The sequence below is a fragment of the Anarrhichthys ocellatus genome, unplaced genomic scaffold, assembly GCF_004355925.1.
Source record: "Anarrhichthys ocellatus isolate YVR2014 unplaced genomic scaffold, GSC_Weel_1.0 scaffold10, whole genome shotgun sequence".
NCBI lineage: Eukaryota > Metazoa > Chordata > Actinopteri > Perciformes > Anarhichadidae > Anarrhichthys > Anarrhichthys ocellatus.
The window spans coordinates 2,621,975-2,639,810 of NW_022280040.1; the positions used below are offsets into that span (position 1 = coordinate 2,621,975).

Below are 17,836 nucleotides of genomic sequence, written 5' to 3' on the forward strand. Positions count from 1 at the left end.
CCTAATTATGGGTGCTTGCTTGTGCCAACTAACATACCCCCCCCCCCCCCCCCCCCCCCCCCCCCCCATATCAAACCTTTGAAATAAATACAGAAATCTTATTTGTGAGATAACCAAATAAAGAAATGATGTGGTTATGTAGGACCTAATCGTGAATATTAAGGTGGGGATTGATATATACGTTTTCATGATCATTAAGAAGTCACAAAATCTCAGACGGCACATGCAAGCACCCAACAATGAATAAAAAAAGAGAAAATAATGTGTACAGAATAAAGACACAAATACTGTCTCAAGGTCTTTAAAGTCAAACACAATGCATACACATATTAAGAAGAACTCACCCGTAGCCAAGTATATGATGTGAAAAAGCATGTCTTTCCCCTGCACCACATCCACCGCAACATGAGTGAAGCGCACGTTGTCCTCCATGAAGTAGGGCACGGGAACCACGGGTTGGGCCACCTCATGCATCAGCAAAAACTTCTGAGCGTCCTGCAAGTTTCTTTCAGTCAGGTTCACGTAGGAGCCAGAGTCAATGGTGCCGCACTGTGGAGGTGGGGAAGACAGAGCAGGAAATGATGGACTGACTACATTAATACAAGCTCCAAGCTCTTTGGGATGAAAAGCCACGTTAATATGGTTCATTTTTTTTTTTGTCCAGAAGTACCACCAGAGATGATAAAAGAGAGGGATTGAATGATTAAATGAACAAGGCTTTAAAGTCGATTGCAGCCTCGTTGTGATGGTTTGCTATCCTCACGACCTCAAGGCTTTGTAGTCAATACACTGCGGCTGATGGAAGACGACTGAATGAATGTTTGACTGAGCAGGTAGTTGGCTCTTTTATTAGATTTTTCCTCATATGCATACGCATATATTGCTGGTGAGTTTTGTTGGCACCAATAGTAATGTCTCTGATTGCTCTTTTTTACCCCAAAAATAAGCTGATATCTTAAAAGTGTTTTATTATCTTCAGAGCCAGAGTCCAGGCACAGAGGAAGAAGAAAACAGTAAGTATCTCATATAAATAGAGAGATTTCATCATTACAAATTAATTTGGTTTTATCAGGTACTGTTGACTGTTAGTCCTTGTTCTGTGTCCCAGTAGAGTTTTTCTACTGAAGCAGAGTCAGTGCCGCAGCACTCTGTTATAATGTGAAATATCTAATATGTTAGACATTTCCCCGACTTTATATATGAAAACGAGCTCAATAAAATGAACTGTCTCCAAATGGGAGTTAAAAGAGGGAAATATTACACAGTCCAATATAGATCTTCAATTTTTGTGATACTGCAGGTTTATAAATCTGTTTTAACAATATAATGTGTTCATATTTTTAGGTGTTTTTCTTTTCTTCTAGGAAACTTAATATGAAGGGATCGTTGGCGTTTTTTAATATTGCTCATTATACAGCATATACTGCCATTAGAAGCGTAATGTATTATCATGACTTATGTATCGCAAATATGATACTAAAATCGAACTGCAAGATACATACAGTATACATTCTGAAGCACGTTGTTGCTGTCCAGTGACAATATTCATGCTTTTAAGGGTGGGAATGTAGTGCCTTTTTTTTTTTCCCAAAAAGGCAGAAAGGGACAAAGCCAGCCAAGGCACAAAACCAGTCCAGCTGAGGCAGAGCTGGATCAGTTAAGCTAACCATGCATATCCTTCTCAGAGAAAGAGGTCCCTGACTGGGGTCAGGAGGATTGTGGATTAAAGCTCAATCCTCAAAGAATATGGCCTACTACTCCACGATACAGAGAAGAGAAAACAAAAATAAGCCACGCTCTACAATTACGCTGACCCAAATGACTGGTACGGTTTTTGTTTTGAACATAGATTTGCAGATGCACTGCACGGATTTGCTCCAGGCTAACCGTACGCAGCCTCGTTGTACTAAGCTCAGACTGGACCTTGGGTGGCGATTAGTTCCTGCTGACTAGCTACGGTAGCAACAGAATGGGCACTTTATACAGATCAATCCCTGGCCTTCCGTGGGCTGACGGATGAGAATCGAGGTGGGCTTCCCCGGGATAGGCAACGGATCAGTGCCCTCGACACATCAGGAGTTGGGAAATTAAATCCCTGAAGGACAGGGTTCTGTGCCTCTTTCTCTCTGTGCAAAAATGTGTACTGTGTGTGTGTGTGTGTGTGTGCTGAGGGCTATATAATAACATATGTCTAAGGTTTCCTTCTGTGGTTTGTCCTTGCATGTGACCAGCGAGGGTCTATGACATCTGTGAATGTACAGAGAGACGGATGTGGTGATTCCCTCGGTATAGTCAAGGTGAGGGACAGAACCATCATTTGGCTGAGGGCCCATCCGACACTCAGCTGTCGTGATCATCGTCAGCGCACTGTGCTCTGCCAGGGTGATAAGTGCCTCTGAGAAATATGGTTGTATTACAGCATGTTTTTGCAAAATGGGCTTTTGTTGAAAATCCTCCCTAGGTCGTTAAATATTCCATCACCCTCGATCTGGTTATAAAAGTTCATCAGTTTTGGCTCCAGATAATCGGGACATTTGGCACCTTTTATGTGTATTTTAGTGTTGACAGTAAAAGTAGTCTATTTAATCAATAAATTCCTCAGTGTGTGCCGTATTGACCCAGAAAGCTGAGTTTGCAGCTGCAAAAATCTGTTGTTCTGTTCCTGCATCCAGCGTAGGTGTATGACGTGGTGCAAGTAAGAATTACAGGCTGCTATTTCAGCTTGGATTTCTCAGGGCAGCCCATGGGTGTGCTCCATGCCACTCTAAAACAGAACTACCTTGTTCGATTCAATATGAGTGCAGAGGGTGTTATGGACGAGAATACATTTGACAGTGTTTTGCCTGACTTGGATAATCAGCCGCATTTATTCAAGTCAGAGTATAAGTACAAAGAACTGCAGCGTAGAGAGGCCGACGCTGCAGCGGGGATTTAATGGCTGGCAGAGACCCTCCAGAGCCTCTGCCACAGAGAGCAAACACCGACTGGTTGTTGTTAGAGTAACGTAGCTCATTTGGAGAAGAGCGGAGCCAGAACTGTAGTGTGTGTGTGTGTGTGGTGGAGTGAGAGAGTGATGCGGTGTGAGCTGACAAGAGAGCGCGATCGGAGCAGAGGAGAGTTTCAGTTTAGCGATGACATTAAGTGAATGTACAGTAGAGTTTAAAGTGTGTGCACAAATTAAGCAGCTCATCGTGCGCGTAGAGGCGACGTCGAACAGAAGCTTGCGTGCAATGCATCCTGGTACCGCAAGCAGGAGAAATCAGCTTACCCTGTCAATATAGCACACCCTGAAGAATGTATTGCTTCAATTGACTACATTGACCATCAACACTGATTGGACAGCCACATAAATGGTGCTGCGTTTTCCATATTTTTCTGCACATGGAGCTTGACAATGAATGTGTTTGTACAGTAAGCAATTGCAGTGTGACAGAAAACCTATACAACACAGAGACAGTATTAGCTCCAAACGCCTGTCGAACATGACTGAATAAACCCAGCAGGATCAATCCGCAAATAAATGGGGGGATTTTCTCTGCAGACAGATGGGGAATTAAGCTCTCAATCAATGACCAGTGTCTGTGTCTGCGTGTGTGTTGAGTGATGAGTTCATTGTGATAATTATCCCTATTTGGCAGCAATCAACAACCCTCTATTTTTGTGGGCGTATTTGTGTACAATACATGTGTATTTGGTTGGCTTTTATAGGTGCTGGTCTCGAGGTATATGTTGCATGACTGTAGGTGTGTGTGTGTGTGTGTGTGTGTGTGTGTGTGTGTGTGCGTGTGTACAAAGGGCTGGGAAAAAAAAAAATGGGCAGGCCATAAATCCTGCGCTCGTAAATCTAATCCTCCAACATTGACAAATGCTGATGAAGATGTCACTGAAACCTAGATAAAGTGTGCATCGGTCCAGCGGTGAGGAGCAGCTATTGTGCCCGAGCTTAAATGGAGAGATGTGGATGGAGCGGAAGAACTGATCCCGGTTTATCATTGAGGAAAACAGCCTCATAAAAGCCTATGGTATATAGAAACATCTTGGTGATGTACTACATTATTCTGAGCAGAAACAAATATATCAACAGATAGAAGAAATTGGTTTTCTTGACGGTAAGTGAATTTCAGACGTGTAGATATATGAACGCATGACGGCGGTGAGACATATTGTAAGTTACAGATGGGTATGTATTTTTTTTTTAGTAAACTGCCACAGCTAGCACTTTTTTTCTGCACGGACATTTCGTCCGCTTTTTTCCTGCATGAGTCATTATAGATAATGTGTGTGTGTGACTTCTCGATAGCAGCCATCGCGAATGCTCATGTAGCTGCTGGCTTGACGGAAACATGATCGAGGGCCTGTGATGGGAAACGTGTGGAAGTGAGGCGTGTGTCACACATTGGCAGCCAGACCTCAGGGAATTCAATCCCTCACGGAGAGCTGCGTGGATTAGCTCCCTCACTATCTGCTGAACACGCTGCAACTGAGAGGCACTTCGGCTAATACAACATTCCCTCTGTATCATCGGTATACAGCAGCACCTAAAATCGGGATAAGGCGCCCTGGTACTGCTTGGTTGCCCCTCCGAGTTTCAGGACGGAGTATAAACATAAAGTGCCACTTGTGCAAAACAAGGACAGTGTATTTATAAAAAGGGAATACAGTTCACAAAACGAGGCTTAAAGGAATGATTGTGCCATTGTAAAAACCACTGGATTATTAAACGGTCGGTCGTAATGTGTCTGTCCATGAATAGAGAGAGAGATGATTCAATATGAGAGGAAATTAATGAGAGTCAAGAGCTTTCTGGAGATCTGAGGCAGGCTCATCAGGGCGAACACACATACACACCACATGCATACATTTCCTTAGGCATGCACCCAGCCACACATACTATTTTGGCTTGTTTAGCAGTGTGTTGGGTTTAAATCTCCTCAAGCATGAACAAATGATCGTTAAAGATCAGCTTTGAACTTTAACTCACACTTCATAAACTGCCTTCGCCATGCTGGCGGCGCGACTGTTGTGTTGCCAATGTTGGGCTGTATTAAAATATCTTTTAATAGAAATAAATTGCTTAGACTCTCTGCTGTTCAAACAAATAACAAACAGGGTTCCTCTGTATAGCTTTGTTACCTGAAAGTCCGGGTTGGGGTTGGGGTAGGGCAGCCACGCTGACCGTGAGTTCTCCTGGTACTTGAAGGGCCCGTTGAAAACCTGTGATATGGCACTGAGATTGAAGGCACACACCGCAGATGCAGCAATGCTGTTTCTGAATGTCAGCAACAGAAAAAAAAAAAAGGGAAGAGAGACCCAACAAAGGGGGTGAGAGGATAGAAGGAATGATGGATGAGTGAGGGAGAAACAGAGGAAAGTATTGGATTAAAGGCATTTTAAAAAGGACACCATAGCACAACTCTGTACGGATGTTGTTGGTGCAGTATTTGTGAATCTGACCTCTGTGTGTTTGTATTGCTCTTAGCCAACAATACAAATCAAACACCGGACAGACAGATGCAGACGCTGGCGTAAGTGATCGTCATTATTGGATTATAAATCCAGCCACAGGACACAATTAAGCTGTTCAGACTGTCTGATTAACTGTACAGATCTCGGGCCTGAAATACAGCTTTGACTTTTTAAGCTGTCAGTTTCAACAAGTACCAGTCTCTGCTCTCCGAAGAGAGAGTAAAGAATGAGAGTATTAACTCTCAACTTAAACTGAGAGACTTGGGCGATGTGAATTATAATCCTATGCGGCTGTTCATTAGACTCTGTGCCTGCAGGGGGAAATGTTTCCAATACCCTTCAAAAGACTTCTTTTTCAGCAATGTGAAGGCATTGACCATAAAGAATAGATTACTCAGCTTTTACAGTAATAATGGTCTGTGCGTGTGTGTGTGTGTGTGTGTGTGAGTATGGGAAAGTAAAAAAATAAGAAATAAAGATGGAGAGACAAAAAGAGGAAAGAATGTTTGCGAAAATAGAAAATTATACTTTTCATCCATGGATGCATGCCATCTCTTACATCCCCCATGTGCATGATACAGTGTACGCTCTAATAAGTGACGATAAGCTTTTTCCATGGGATTTAAATGTCAGATGGTACTGCAATGAGCGATCCTTGTAACAGGTTTGAGTGTTTATAGGTGGATATCTCTACTGGAAATTCAATTTAAGATGCACTTGGCCATGTAAACTTCACTGTCATATCACTCAATTTGATATGCTCAGTGAGCATGCTACAAAAAGGTCACATGCCAAGCTAATGCAGTCAAAGTGTGTTTGTTTACAAAACTGACAATGTGATGCCAAAATCACTGTGAATTATACATGAAGCTATTCCGCGGATGCATTAAAAAGAACAAATGAGGGAAAAATAAAATTATATAAATTGGCGTTTTTTTTTATCTGTTATGATGTTGCGAGCTGGATCTCACTTTGGTTCATTCTTTACAACGCAAACAATACAGATATCAAATATACCGATGGAACTGGGGTGACTGTGGAAAATAGATTTAAAGTTTTAAAAGTTGGTAATTATGGTTATTGTAAAATCTCATTTTACTCACACGTTGGTCGTGAAAATACCATAGAGCAGCTCCAGCTCAGGCAGGTAAAACGTTCCCTGCAACTCGTTGTAGTTGAAGGGTATTTCGCCCGGTCGGGAGCAGTTCAGCCTGGCCTTCATGAAGGTGGTCCACGTGTCCTCCAGGAGAAAGCGGCCACCGATGTCGTTCTTGCAAACACGCCCCGCGCGGGAAAACACTGTTCGGCCACAGTCATGCTCCACTGCATTCTCCCGGAAGAAGAAGTAGGTGAAGTTGCCGATATCGTAGGAGGAGACGAAGTTCGGTTCTGTTGAAGGAGAGGTGGCAAGAGACGAGAAAAATGAGTGGGAGAAAGAAGACACAGAAAAAAAATAAATGAAGCGAGCTTTGAAAGAAAGATGCAGTGCAGAGAGAGAGGAAGAAGAAATACCGAAAGAATAATATTTAAGGTGGTGGGAGGAAGAGTGAGTGGGAGAGCGAATGGGTATGTGTTATGACTGATTGACTTGCGGGGTTTGTGAGGCCCACACAACAGCAGGTGATCAGGATTATTAACGACAGGCCATGTTATTAATGGCGTTGTGCTGTAATAAGAAAACTCATTTTTCACTCCCTAAACCTAAAGGTTAGGATGAGAAATGACCAAAACAGGTGTAGCGTAATAGCTTTCACCCCATCTGAAGCACGTGACCTCCACGACACTGTCACAGCTAAGGCGTTCATTTTTATGTATGACATTGTTTGATCTGAACCGCATACTTTATTCTCGCTGACAGTGATTTAATTCACCCTTAAATGAAAGTGTCCCCCCACCTCCCCCCTCCTCCTCATTTCAACCCTCCTCTTCTCGGCACCTTTGGAGGGTAGTGCAGGGGGAAAAAAGAAATCAATTCGCCATAAAATTAGTTATTAAACCTTTTTTCCCAGAAGGTTGCTGCAAAGCAATGTATGTGGTGGCTTTTAATTTATTTTTTTCAATTCAGCTTAAATGTGAATCAGATAAAAGTCACTTGCTGACAAGATACTGATTGACCCGCTCCTCTGTAGGCTGGACACCTTAAGCTGTCTGAAGTTCTTCAATCTGCACTGAGGAGGTTTGTGCTTCCTCTGAACGTTTTGGGAAAAATACATCGATTCCTGACAATTTCACAATTTCATGCTCCTCAAAGACAGGGTGAGATAAATATAAAGATTTTCTAGTTGCTTTGTAACTTTAGAAATAATTGTTTTTACTGATAAAATGCAACAGATCAATTATCAATTGATCAATTTTCCAGCATTTGCTACACTACTTTGCCCACACAGTGGTGATTTGAGGAGGAATACGATCCTTCAACGAAGAGAGACATATTGCTACTCTGTGTTAGATAAGCATCTTAAGTACCCTTGAGCAAAACACTGAATCTCCACAAGCTGCAGGGCTGATTTTCAATGGCTGACGTGGGAAAAGCTAAAAAGCAATTTTCTCCTTTACTGTTTCTTTCTATATAAAATGCAATGTTTACATACATTTACATAAACAGTAACATCTCCATCTATATCTGGACCCAAAACTTTAGCAGTCCCCTTATACCGTTCAGCCACTTGGAGTTGTATTGGGCCGTGCGCAGAGGTGGCAGGCCGCCCAGGCTGCGGTAGATGGCGGGGTCCCGCCCAGAGAAGTCCATGGCCGTGGCAGCGTAAAGCTCCCCGCTGGAGGTGATGAGGGCAGTGGAGTTGTGGAGGGGGTTGTAAGGACACCGAGCCATCCCGCTGATCTGATCGTGAATCTCTGTCAAATTTGTCAGCTGCAACACACAAAAAAGAAGAAATCGAGGTAGGGGGGAGAAAGTGTTTACACTGGAAAGAGCATCGACGCAGGCGATGCCTAGATATCACTAAGAGAACATTATTTCGATTGTAACAGGAGTATCCTTTGAGTTAATAAACAAAGATGTATTTTTTCCTTATTTCTAAATAATGGATCATTGCAGAAAAAGACTGCATAAAAATATAGGACAGAGTATCAAAGTGCAAAATTAAAAAACAAACCGGAGAGGTCTGGTAATGTTGTTTGTTCCTGCAGACAGACTAAAATACTTCTCATTATGTCTTGTTTAGTTTACATCAACTGCGAAACACACACGATATATATATATATATGTGTGAGGAAAACCTTCAGAAGTAACAAACATAATCAGAGAACGCATTTAGAATCATTAGCAGCATAAAGCACACAAACAGAGCAGCTGCCTTAAGTCAAAATGTTACGAGGCAGCCTGTCCAGAAAGCAATATAATTATTAAAACAGCCTTCTTATATCCAGTTACTCTTGGCTGGCTGCAAGAGTAGTTTGTCTTTGTGTGGTTGGTGTCTCTACAGGACAACAAAGCTGTTTATCTGTTTATAACATTATTGCACCACATCTTTGAGAAGCCTCTCTGAGTCCAAACGTGGCTTGATGTGAGATGCCTTCCCCGGCATTCTGCATTTGAATATGAGGCCAAATCCAACTCCCCGCTTTTTAAAAATACTTTACTGCATGACCTCGGCTTAGCCCTGACACACTGCACTGGTTCCTAGTTAAAAAAAAAAAAAACAACTAAAAAAAAACAGGCCATAGCTCAGTGACTCAGCCTTGAATACCAAAACGAAGTAATACATTTTTTTAAATCCAAGCTGCAATTATATTTTATGGTGCAAAAGTAAACACCGTATACGAGGATTAGCTCACGGTTTGTGCTTCCATCCAAGTTCATCTAAGTTCTGAGGGCAAATGCATGAGTGAAAAGATTGCACTAATCTCAGGTTTTAAAATCCGCAAATGATCATTATAATTATTCTATCTCCAATTACCTTTCTATCAATCAGGGCTCTACATTTTTGACTCCTCCGTGGTTGCGGAGGACCTCAAGTGGCAGCGCATCGAAAGATTCACAGCTCAGTCTCTCGTCACACATTTCGCCTGATTCACTGGTAGACAACACTTCTACACAGGAGGCCAGATGCCATTCGACGCAAGTGTTGGGGGGGGGGGGACTTCTTTAGCCAATTTCCTGGAGCCGGTCAATTTGGATCGAGGGTTCTGTTAACTGCTGCCACCTCTACTCCACCCAAACCACAGCAAAACAGAGCAGCCCTGTCTGAGCTCTGCCAGCCTGAGATGAAAGCCTGGTATTGACGGGCTAATTCTGTGGGTCGGAATAGATACTTTTAGGTCAATTGGGTCATTTAGAAAAACAAGAGGAGGAGTGATAAATGGAAAGACTGCAGTGCGCCCTTTGCATTTTGAGGAAGTGGAGTGAAAGTCGTCTCTATAGTGCACCCAGCAGCTGTGTGGGTAGAACACTGAAGCGACTTTGAATCCCTCCAATAGAGACTTTCTAGAAGGAGACAACTCAGAGCTTACATAGACTGCTGTGAGAGTCAGTTAAATAAACTCTGAACTTTGAATAAACAATAAATTCTGTTGCTCTACGTAACTGTTTTGTCATACTGACGTACTTATCACTAAGCATAAGTTGAAATATTATCACTGTCATTGAGTTTTTTTGGCACAAGCTCCACAACCACTGCCTCCCGTCAGTGGTACGACCCAAGCTTTTGTTTCATTAATGGGGGGGTTTGAGTGTCAAACACTATTTCCTGCATTGTGGTGATTTTTATGTCCCAATTTATGATGGAAATGTCTGTATTTATGTAGAGGAAAACACAAAATCCAGGCGGCAGATGACAAGTGAAAATATAAAAATATAATGGAATATAATGCAGTAAGGCGTTTAGATATTCTGTATTGCTTTCAAATATTTATTCTCCTGGAGATCAACTTCTCTCAATTGCAATCTCTGCTGAGCAAACACGTATGTAGACATGATTGACTCTTCCCTCCTCTTTTGCGTCCTTTGTTTGGGGATGTAATCTCTTTCAATTATATATGTCAGTGATCCATAAATTAATTTGGATTATTTATAAACCGCTGGAGTTTAGAGATTGAGATTTCTGCTCATTCAAAACATGAATAAAAGAAGTGAATTGAAATGAAGTGTATTTCCTAAAATGACAAACTATTATGAAAGTGAATTCCAATTGATGGTGCTTTTTGAAATACTATACAGTTGCAGTTGACTGATAAGCTATCTTAAGTGTAATTATGTTAAGACTGCAGTTTTTTTAAGTGGCATCGATGAAACATTTTTGTCTTATTATTCTGAAAGACATTAAATGATTCCTCACATAACATACAAACGTACAAATGTACAAATAAGCAAAAATAAATGTATTGAATTCATGTGATATTTGAATTGGCAAAAATAACTCTTCCTGCAAACCTCATAAATCTAGTACTCCGTGATGAAACCAAAGAGTCCACTGACCCAAACTACTCCTTCAATAATAAGAAGCTAAAATGCCGGAAATGTGCTATTTTTAATGTTTTTATTAAAAGACATCCTCCAGGGTGCTGTTGCTGTGCTCGACCTGTGTTTCACATTAATGACGCTCAGTTAGTAAATATGACAGCCCCCGATGAAATACTGCTATAATAATGTCATGATATTTCAACTATATGTATTTTCACAGCGGTAAACAGTAATTATGAGCCCGTGACCTTTGGGTGCAATGCTTTTGGACCAAAACAAATGTCATCATAATGGTAAACTCCTGCAGCCTCCTCTTCTGAAACCCCACAGAAAACATAGGTATTTGATATGTTCTGAGGTGAGCAATAGTCTGACATTTTTAATGTTGGTCTCTACTGAACTTCAGTGGGCACTTGGAAAAAAAAACACTTTAGTTACTTGTATTGATACTTGTATTTGTAGAACCATGAGAGGGAGAGAATTGAAATCGTGGTACCTTACAATAATTAGATATAGAAGAAGAAAAGACAACATGATTTGATACAAAAAAAAAAAATTAATTAACGGCAATGACTCATGAAGAAGGGCAAAGCAGCACAGATGAGACCAGGATATATTATCAGGAGTAATGAGCTCCAGGCAATATTTTGATTATGATGTTTAACAATTTTGAAGAAACACGACTTCTTAAATAACCGAGCTAAATAAGATTCATCTTACAATTAGTCTACATACCTGACAGCACACTAGAGGAAGCGAGAACAGCCACACTGCATTAAATCCTGTGATATCAAGATCACAATTCCATCACGTCTTGATTAAATCTGCTGATCAACCTTGGCCTTTTCTATCTGACATTGTCAGTTTGATTGAGAACACTTCAATTTATATTTGCGAAGTTATCAAGCTTACCCAGGTTGAAATATCACTCCTGTTGAAGGATAATGACTTATCAAGATGTGTTCCTGGGGTATTAGGTGTGACTGACAAACGAACGTGGCATATAATAGAAAAAAAGAAAGAAAACTGAGCAACTACGGCTGCTGTCTACTTCCACCCTGCACTGTATTAAACCCGACAACATGTTTTAAACTTGTTAGATAAATCTTTTGTTGCAAATCTTTATCTTTGGTTTTCGGTTATAGCATTGATAGCGCGTCTGCTTGCTCCTTTATCACTGCTATTTAGTTTGGCCACAGCACTGTCACTTATCACTGTGTTTCAATAGAAATCAATGCCTAAATCTTTCTACAATTCTATTATCTCCAAATTTTCCCTCATTTCCTCAAATTCCACTTTTGCTAAATAACCACCATTGAGGCCACATAATGTGAGAATAATGGGATAGTGGTGATGGTTTGTATAACAGGAGCAACAGAAAACATGAGTAATCAAGTCAGTAAAATGAAATATTTATTATATGTCTAGCTAACATTAGCTACCATAAGTTATTGGTTATATTAGCCCCACCACACCAAGTGAGGCTGTATTGGCAAAACCTATGATTGTGTTGAACAGAGAAATAAAACCTTTTATCGCTCATGAATTTTCCTTTTCATTTGTAAGTGGACGAATGTGTTGTCTTCTTTGAAAAAATAACGGTCTCGCACTGTTTGATTAACTGACCAGATTAAGTGTTGGGTTGGAAAAAGCTCAAATACTTAGGAGGAAACAGAACAATGAAGAAGAAAGACGAGACTTGCCAAATTCCAACTGAACTATAATCGTTGACCAAAAAAAAGAAATAAAACAACACAGTCATTTAAATTATATCAGAAGCCTTAATTTGGTTAAGAATAATTAGCATTTGCATGAACCCTTCAAACAAAAGGGTAAAAAAAAGTCTGAAAAAAAAAGCAAGAAAAAGAAACGCTGCTGTTGTTCATACCGTTCGGTTGGTGCAGATGGGGGTGAAGGCGTTGGTTCCACAGGTGAACAGCCTGTTCCCATTCACCAGCAGCACCCTGATGTAGTTCTGGCACTCCTCCTGTGGAAACACACCGGCAAAGGGCAACAGCACCATTAGTTATCCATTGACAAGCAGCAGTATTAGGCAGAGAAACAAAATTACACTTTATGCCAATAAATGAGACAAACACCTGCAACTGCGGGAGGGCTACTCTAAAACGTGACCGAGCTTGACAGAGTCAAATCAAGGCTAATGCCCACACGGCTTAGCCACGTCACATCTTAATTCAACAGGGACCAGATTTGGAGAGGGATCTGATTGAGGTAGAAACAGATAAATGCAGCAAACGTGAGAAAGGACCACTCAGGGTCAGTTTAGAAAATTGCCACAGCTTTGTAGCATTTTGGGCATGCTCTTGACATTCACCAATTCAAAACAAGATTTCTCTAAATCACGGTGAAGTAGGCTACACGTTAATCACTCTCTTGCTGGCTCGCTCCTCCTCTGAGGTTTTGGCCAGGGTTTCTAGCAAACCACTCAGCGCTTGGTTTTAAAGCACGCGACAAATAAAGCGGTGCAAACGCGGTGAATGATTGATTGACTGAATGATTGATTGCTGCTGAACGCCATGAACTTGCAACGTCGCCGTAGGGCTTTCATGCAGGTTTACTAGGGATTTCCATCAACAAAACAACAGCAGTCAGTAGTCATGTCGGAGAGCGGCGTTTGTTTTTTTAGTCCTAGGACAAGGTAATAAACTCATTGGGTCTGCTCCATCTGAAAGGGGCCACGGCTGGGTTGGGACCCTCGTAGAAATTTAAAACCCTGTAAATCTGCTAGTGTCTGAGCCACTGGAGGTGCCCAGGGCAGCACCACCTCCCCCCTCTCTCAAGGGTCTGCATTAGAAGTAGAGGGCACCCATTGGAGAGGTGGAGGGAGAAATGAGGGGAAGGGCTTTTATCTCCCCCTATCAAGATGAAGGTTGACTCATAAAACAACTCTTCCCCGGTGCTAAGCACAGCCTAAGTATGTGCGTTCATGTGTGTGCCTCTTCAAAACACTGTGTGGGTCGTAAAACGTGTTAGGTGCGCCTATATATCTGTGCTGATTGTGCAGTTCATCGTGCACTGTATGCTTGTGTAAATGTGTGTGCGTTGATGCAGGAGTGAGGGTGGCTTATGTGGGGTCTGCATAATTAAATTCTTCCCCTGCAGTTTGTTTCTGCGGTAAACAACGGCATATTTAATATTTGCCCAGCTTAACGGTCTTGACTTGTTTACAAAAACTTCGTGACAAATGTTCCACGTCTGTACTATAATACAGAGGCTGTTATGCTTGGCTCTCGCATTATAAAACAAAACAGAGTCTGCAATCAAGTCCTGTCAAGTCAATTTAACTCTCCTTTCTTCTCCTGGTTGAAATAAATCAAATCAAAGAAGAGCGGATGCGTGCATTAGGGGAAAAAACAAAAACAATCACTTGTAAATTCACTCAATGCACAGGCACGGTATCTGTATAATAGCCTAAGCGATGGTATATTGCTGCCCGCTGAGCTAGGTAATAAACCATCGGCGGCCCTGTCAACTGCCGGAGAATGAAGTCTTTTAATGCTATTCTTAGTGTACATCACAGGATCTGATCCTCAGTGAGAAAAACAATTTGACTCTGGGCAACAGCAGTGACTCTCAAGGACTGAGGTAGCTTCGGTCTGTAATTCACAACAGCTATCTTATGCTGGCCAGCCCGAGAATGCCTATTATGGGTCCCTAACCACCTTTCACAGGAGGATAAATACACAGCGGTGCACACACATACAGGGATCAGGGCTGGGCAGTTCACCTACAAGTCAAGTTCAGCTCTAAACCAGCTGTTTGGTAGACAGGGGTTTGCCAGCCAACCACGTACAAAAACATACAGTTCTGCGCAAAACGAAACTACAAAAACAATAGGAACTCCCTTTAAAAGGCCTATAAATAGGAGTGTGGCGGAGGTTTTGGAAGTTGGAACAAGTTGATTGAGATCCTTTTTGAGGATGATCTCTCATACAAAGCAGGAATTCCCACAGAGTCTATATTTTAAAGCTGAATAAAGCGCTCCACATTGCTTTCAGTCTTCAATATGTTTCATCATAACGTGACATTTCTTTTACATTTTAGTGAGCTATTTGATGTGCTCTCTGGAGTTGATCAACACTGCCTGTAAAAATGAAGGGGGATCTGTGATTTCTCTCTTGAAGATCTATTTTCTGTAGCTGTTATGTAGCATTGATTCGCTGGTGGGAAAGTTTGACATCAGGGGCATTCAGTTCCACTGGGAGACAGCATTCATTCATGTAGTATTTCTGTCAATAGTAACATGTTGATGTTGGCATTAAGCTCAAGTATAGCCTGACAGAGCCACTAACATGTTTGTGGACTCTTGCACTACCACCAGTGTGGAGTTTGAAGTTTGTTAGCCATGTTGTCAGACATATAGGGAGCAGCAAAACAAAGAGATGTTATTGAGTTGTATTATGGGAAGTGTAGGATCTAGGCCTTTTGTCCTTCACACACCAACAAACTTAAGGGGATAATAAAGTGCTTGAATACCCCTTTAATCGCCTTTATTAAAACCAATAGGTCGAGTGAGCCGCAAAGTCGCAAACATGAACCAAATTCATGAAGTGTACTTTTACAGACACTTTTTTTTTTTTTCATCACTTTAAAACTAACTTGTTTTTCTCAACATGGGGCAAAGGGTCAGATAAGGCAATATAAAAGTGTGACGTTTGAACAGCTCACACATCACTTAAACTCACCTCAGACTTTCCACGGCTGAAGCAGGCTCCTTTGGTGAACTCATCGCAGCGCCACTCAGCCTCCTGCGGAGAGAAAGAAAAGCAGCATAAGGCTCCCAATAAACCATCAAGAAGAAGCAAACATCAGAAACCACTCAGGGTACCAAAAGAAAACAATGTCTGGCTCTCAACTCGCACAATTCCCACCTTTTTGAAGTAAGTGTAATGTTTGGTGACTTTGTCTGAGATAGCAGGGGCAATAAATATGCCAGAGAAAACATGAAACACGGTCACAAGTGTAATAGAAAACCACATACTGCGAAAAGTCAGATATGCTGGTGAAGCATTGATTTCTGGGTGCTGATTATTCTGTGACTTGAGTAGGAGGAATGGATTAAAGCAGAAACTAACAGGAAATGAATTTGACATTACTGCTTCACTGGGGTCTCAATCCCACATATAGGCAATCACAAATACCCAACTACGGTATACAGTATAAGTTTATAAGCCAGGTTAAATACAGACGCAAAATCCAATTAAAGCGCATACCAAGCAGAGAGCTCAAGAAACGAGTGATAAGTTTGCGCAGAGCCGGATGCCCGATTTGATTTATGGTTGAGGAAAAAAAAGGAGCATCTTGAAGGCGTAACACGTGAGTTCCCTGGAGTAGGATGTCAACGTGATTTAAATGTGAGGAAGAAACAGCAGGCCGCCTTTTACATTTTACTACAGGAGGGAGAGGAATAATAAGATAAAACGTTGACTCGTCTCCCCCGGGGTGAAGACACCAGCGTGCTCCAATTTCTACCGTTTAATTTCAGCGTGACCTCTAGGGGGGGGCCTTTCTCATCGACAAAAGCTCTCTATTCATGAGTGTTGGCCTCGGGACAGCACCGGGCCACTAAGACACTCACGCTCATGACAGGCAGAATTAGCCATCACTGTCACCAGCTCCGACTGGCAGACAGAGGAATACTTAACAGAAAAATTGGCCGCTGCAACAATACACTTAACGCCAAGTCACGAAAAATCTCTAAAAGTGAAACTATTGAACTTCTTTCTTGGCCACATAGACAAGAGTTTCTAGCAGTAATAACCTGGCTAGTGGCCAGAGGCTCAGGAACTCACTCCCTGTGGGAATATAGTAAATATCGCAAACTAAAAGAGAATATTAGATCTCACCTTGGTATCAGGACTGTTTTATGCCAGGAAAAGAGGGAAAACAAAAGCTGAGCCCCCCTCAGCACTGAGGAAAACTTATTTAATTTCCTCTTTCAGCAGGCTCTGAGTTTCCTGTGTGTGTTTTATGACAAGGCTTTTGCTTTCCACTCCACTGGCCTTTGGGAGGAGTAGAGCCACCCGACCTGTATGTACACGCTGATACATAAATGCACACATAGGCAGTAACAGGAGGGAGCTTAGAGAGCGAAGAGAGCTCAGGGTGAGGGGTGCTATTCAGGGAGGATAAGATATGGAGCATTAATGTGAGCTGGCTTCTCTCTCGCTCTTCTCTGTGTGTATGCATGTGTCAGTTCACATTCCAGGCCAAAGCTGGCTATTCTGGGGCCGGTGCAGACAACACAGACACAAAACACACACATCAGCACAAGCAGCACAGCCTGCACACACAGCGTGTCCCAGCTGAATTGAATGTAGGGGCTGAAAAGCGCTTTCACTAATTGCAGGAGAGGGGGGGGGGGGGGGGGCCTGTTAATGGCCTGAAATCTTACTCAGTCATGTTCAGGGTAAAAATCAATCATAATACAATGCGAAATTAAAACTTGAGATTACATTAATGGGGGTAAAGTGGTTGCTTTTATCATTACGGGGAGAAGATGTGATTTATCGTCACCTGAATTAGTTTAAAGCAGGTAGTATACAGTATTACATCTTCTAGTCCCAGTGCAATGGAAAGTAGAGTGTCTTCTGCTACTGTACTGTGACATATTCCCCTGTGAAACGGTATATTCGAGGAGTGTACAGATTAAAATCAAATCCTTCGCATTTGTTTGCACTGCTAAAAAGTGGGTGGGCGGGCTCAGCATTTAAATGGTAAATGGACTTAATGGATTTAATAGTGCCTTTCTCGTCTTTTAACCACTTAAAGTGCTTTACACTACATGTCAACATTCACCCAATCACACACACATTCATACACTGACGGCAGAGGCTATATATATAGTATATGTTAAATGATTTAAAATGGTTAAAAAGGCATTTTTCATTTCATCTTGACTTTAAGAAATCAGCTTTACGACTGCTGAAA

The 17,836-nt window shown here is 41.8% G+C and overlaps 1 protein-coding gene across 3 annotated transcripts in view; it reads right to left on the reverse strand.

Moving 5' to 3' along the window:
• The window catches only part of sema5a (sema domain, seven thrombospondin repeats (type 1 and type 1-like), transmembrane domain (TM) and short cytoplasmic domain, (semaphorin) 5A), a 107,105-nt gene that overhangs the window by 43,688 nt on the left and 45,581 nt on the right, over window positions 1-17,836 (reverse strand). For all 3 annotated transcript variants that reach the window (XR_004212848.1, XM_031850374.1, XM_031850375.1), the window contains exons 5-10: window positions 15,592-15,654; window positions 12,774-12,872; window positions 8,122-8,335; window positions 6,570-6,855; window positions 5,134-5,269; window positions 345-549 (exon numbers count right to left, since the gene is read on the reverse strand). Coding sequence is in view for 2 of the 3 variants with exons in the window: in XM_031850374.1 (XP_031706234.1) it covers window positions 345-549; window positions 5,134-5,269; window positions 6,570-6,855; window positions 8,122-8,335; window positions 12,774-12,872; window positions 15,592-15,654 (1,003 nt within the window). In the remaining variant the exon portion in view is untranslated. The remainder of the gene's footprint in view (window positions 1-344; window positions 550-5,133; window positions 5,270-6,569; window positions 6,856-8,121; window positions 8,336-12,773; window positions 12,873-15,591; window positions 15,655-17,836) is intronic.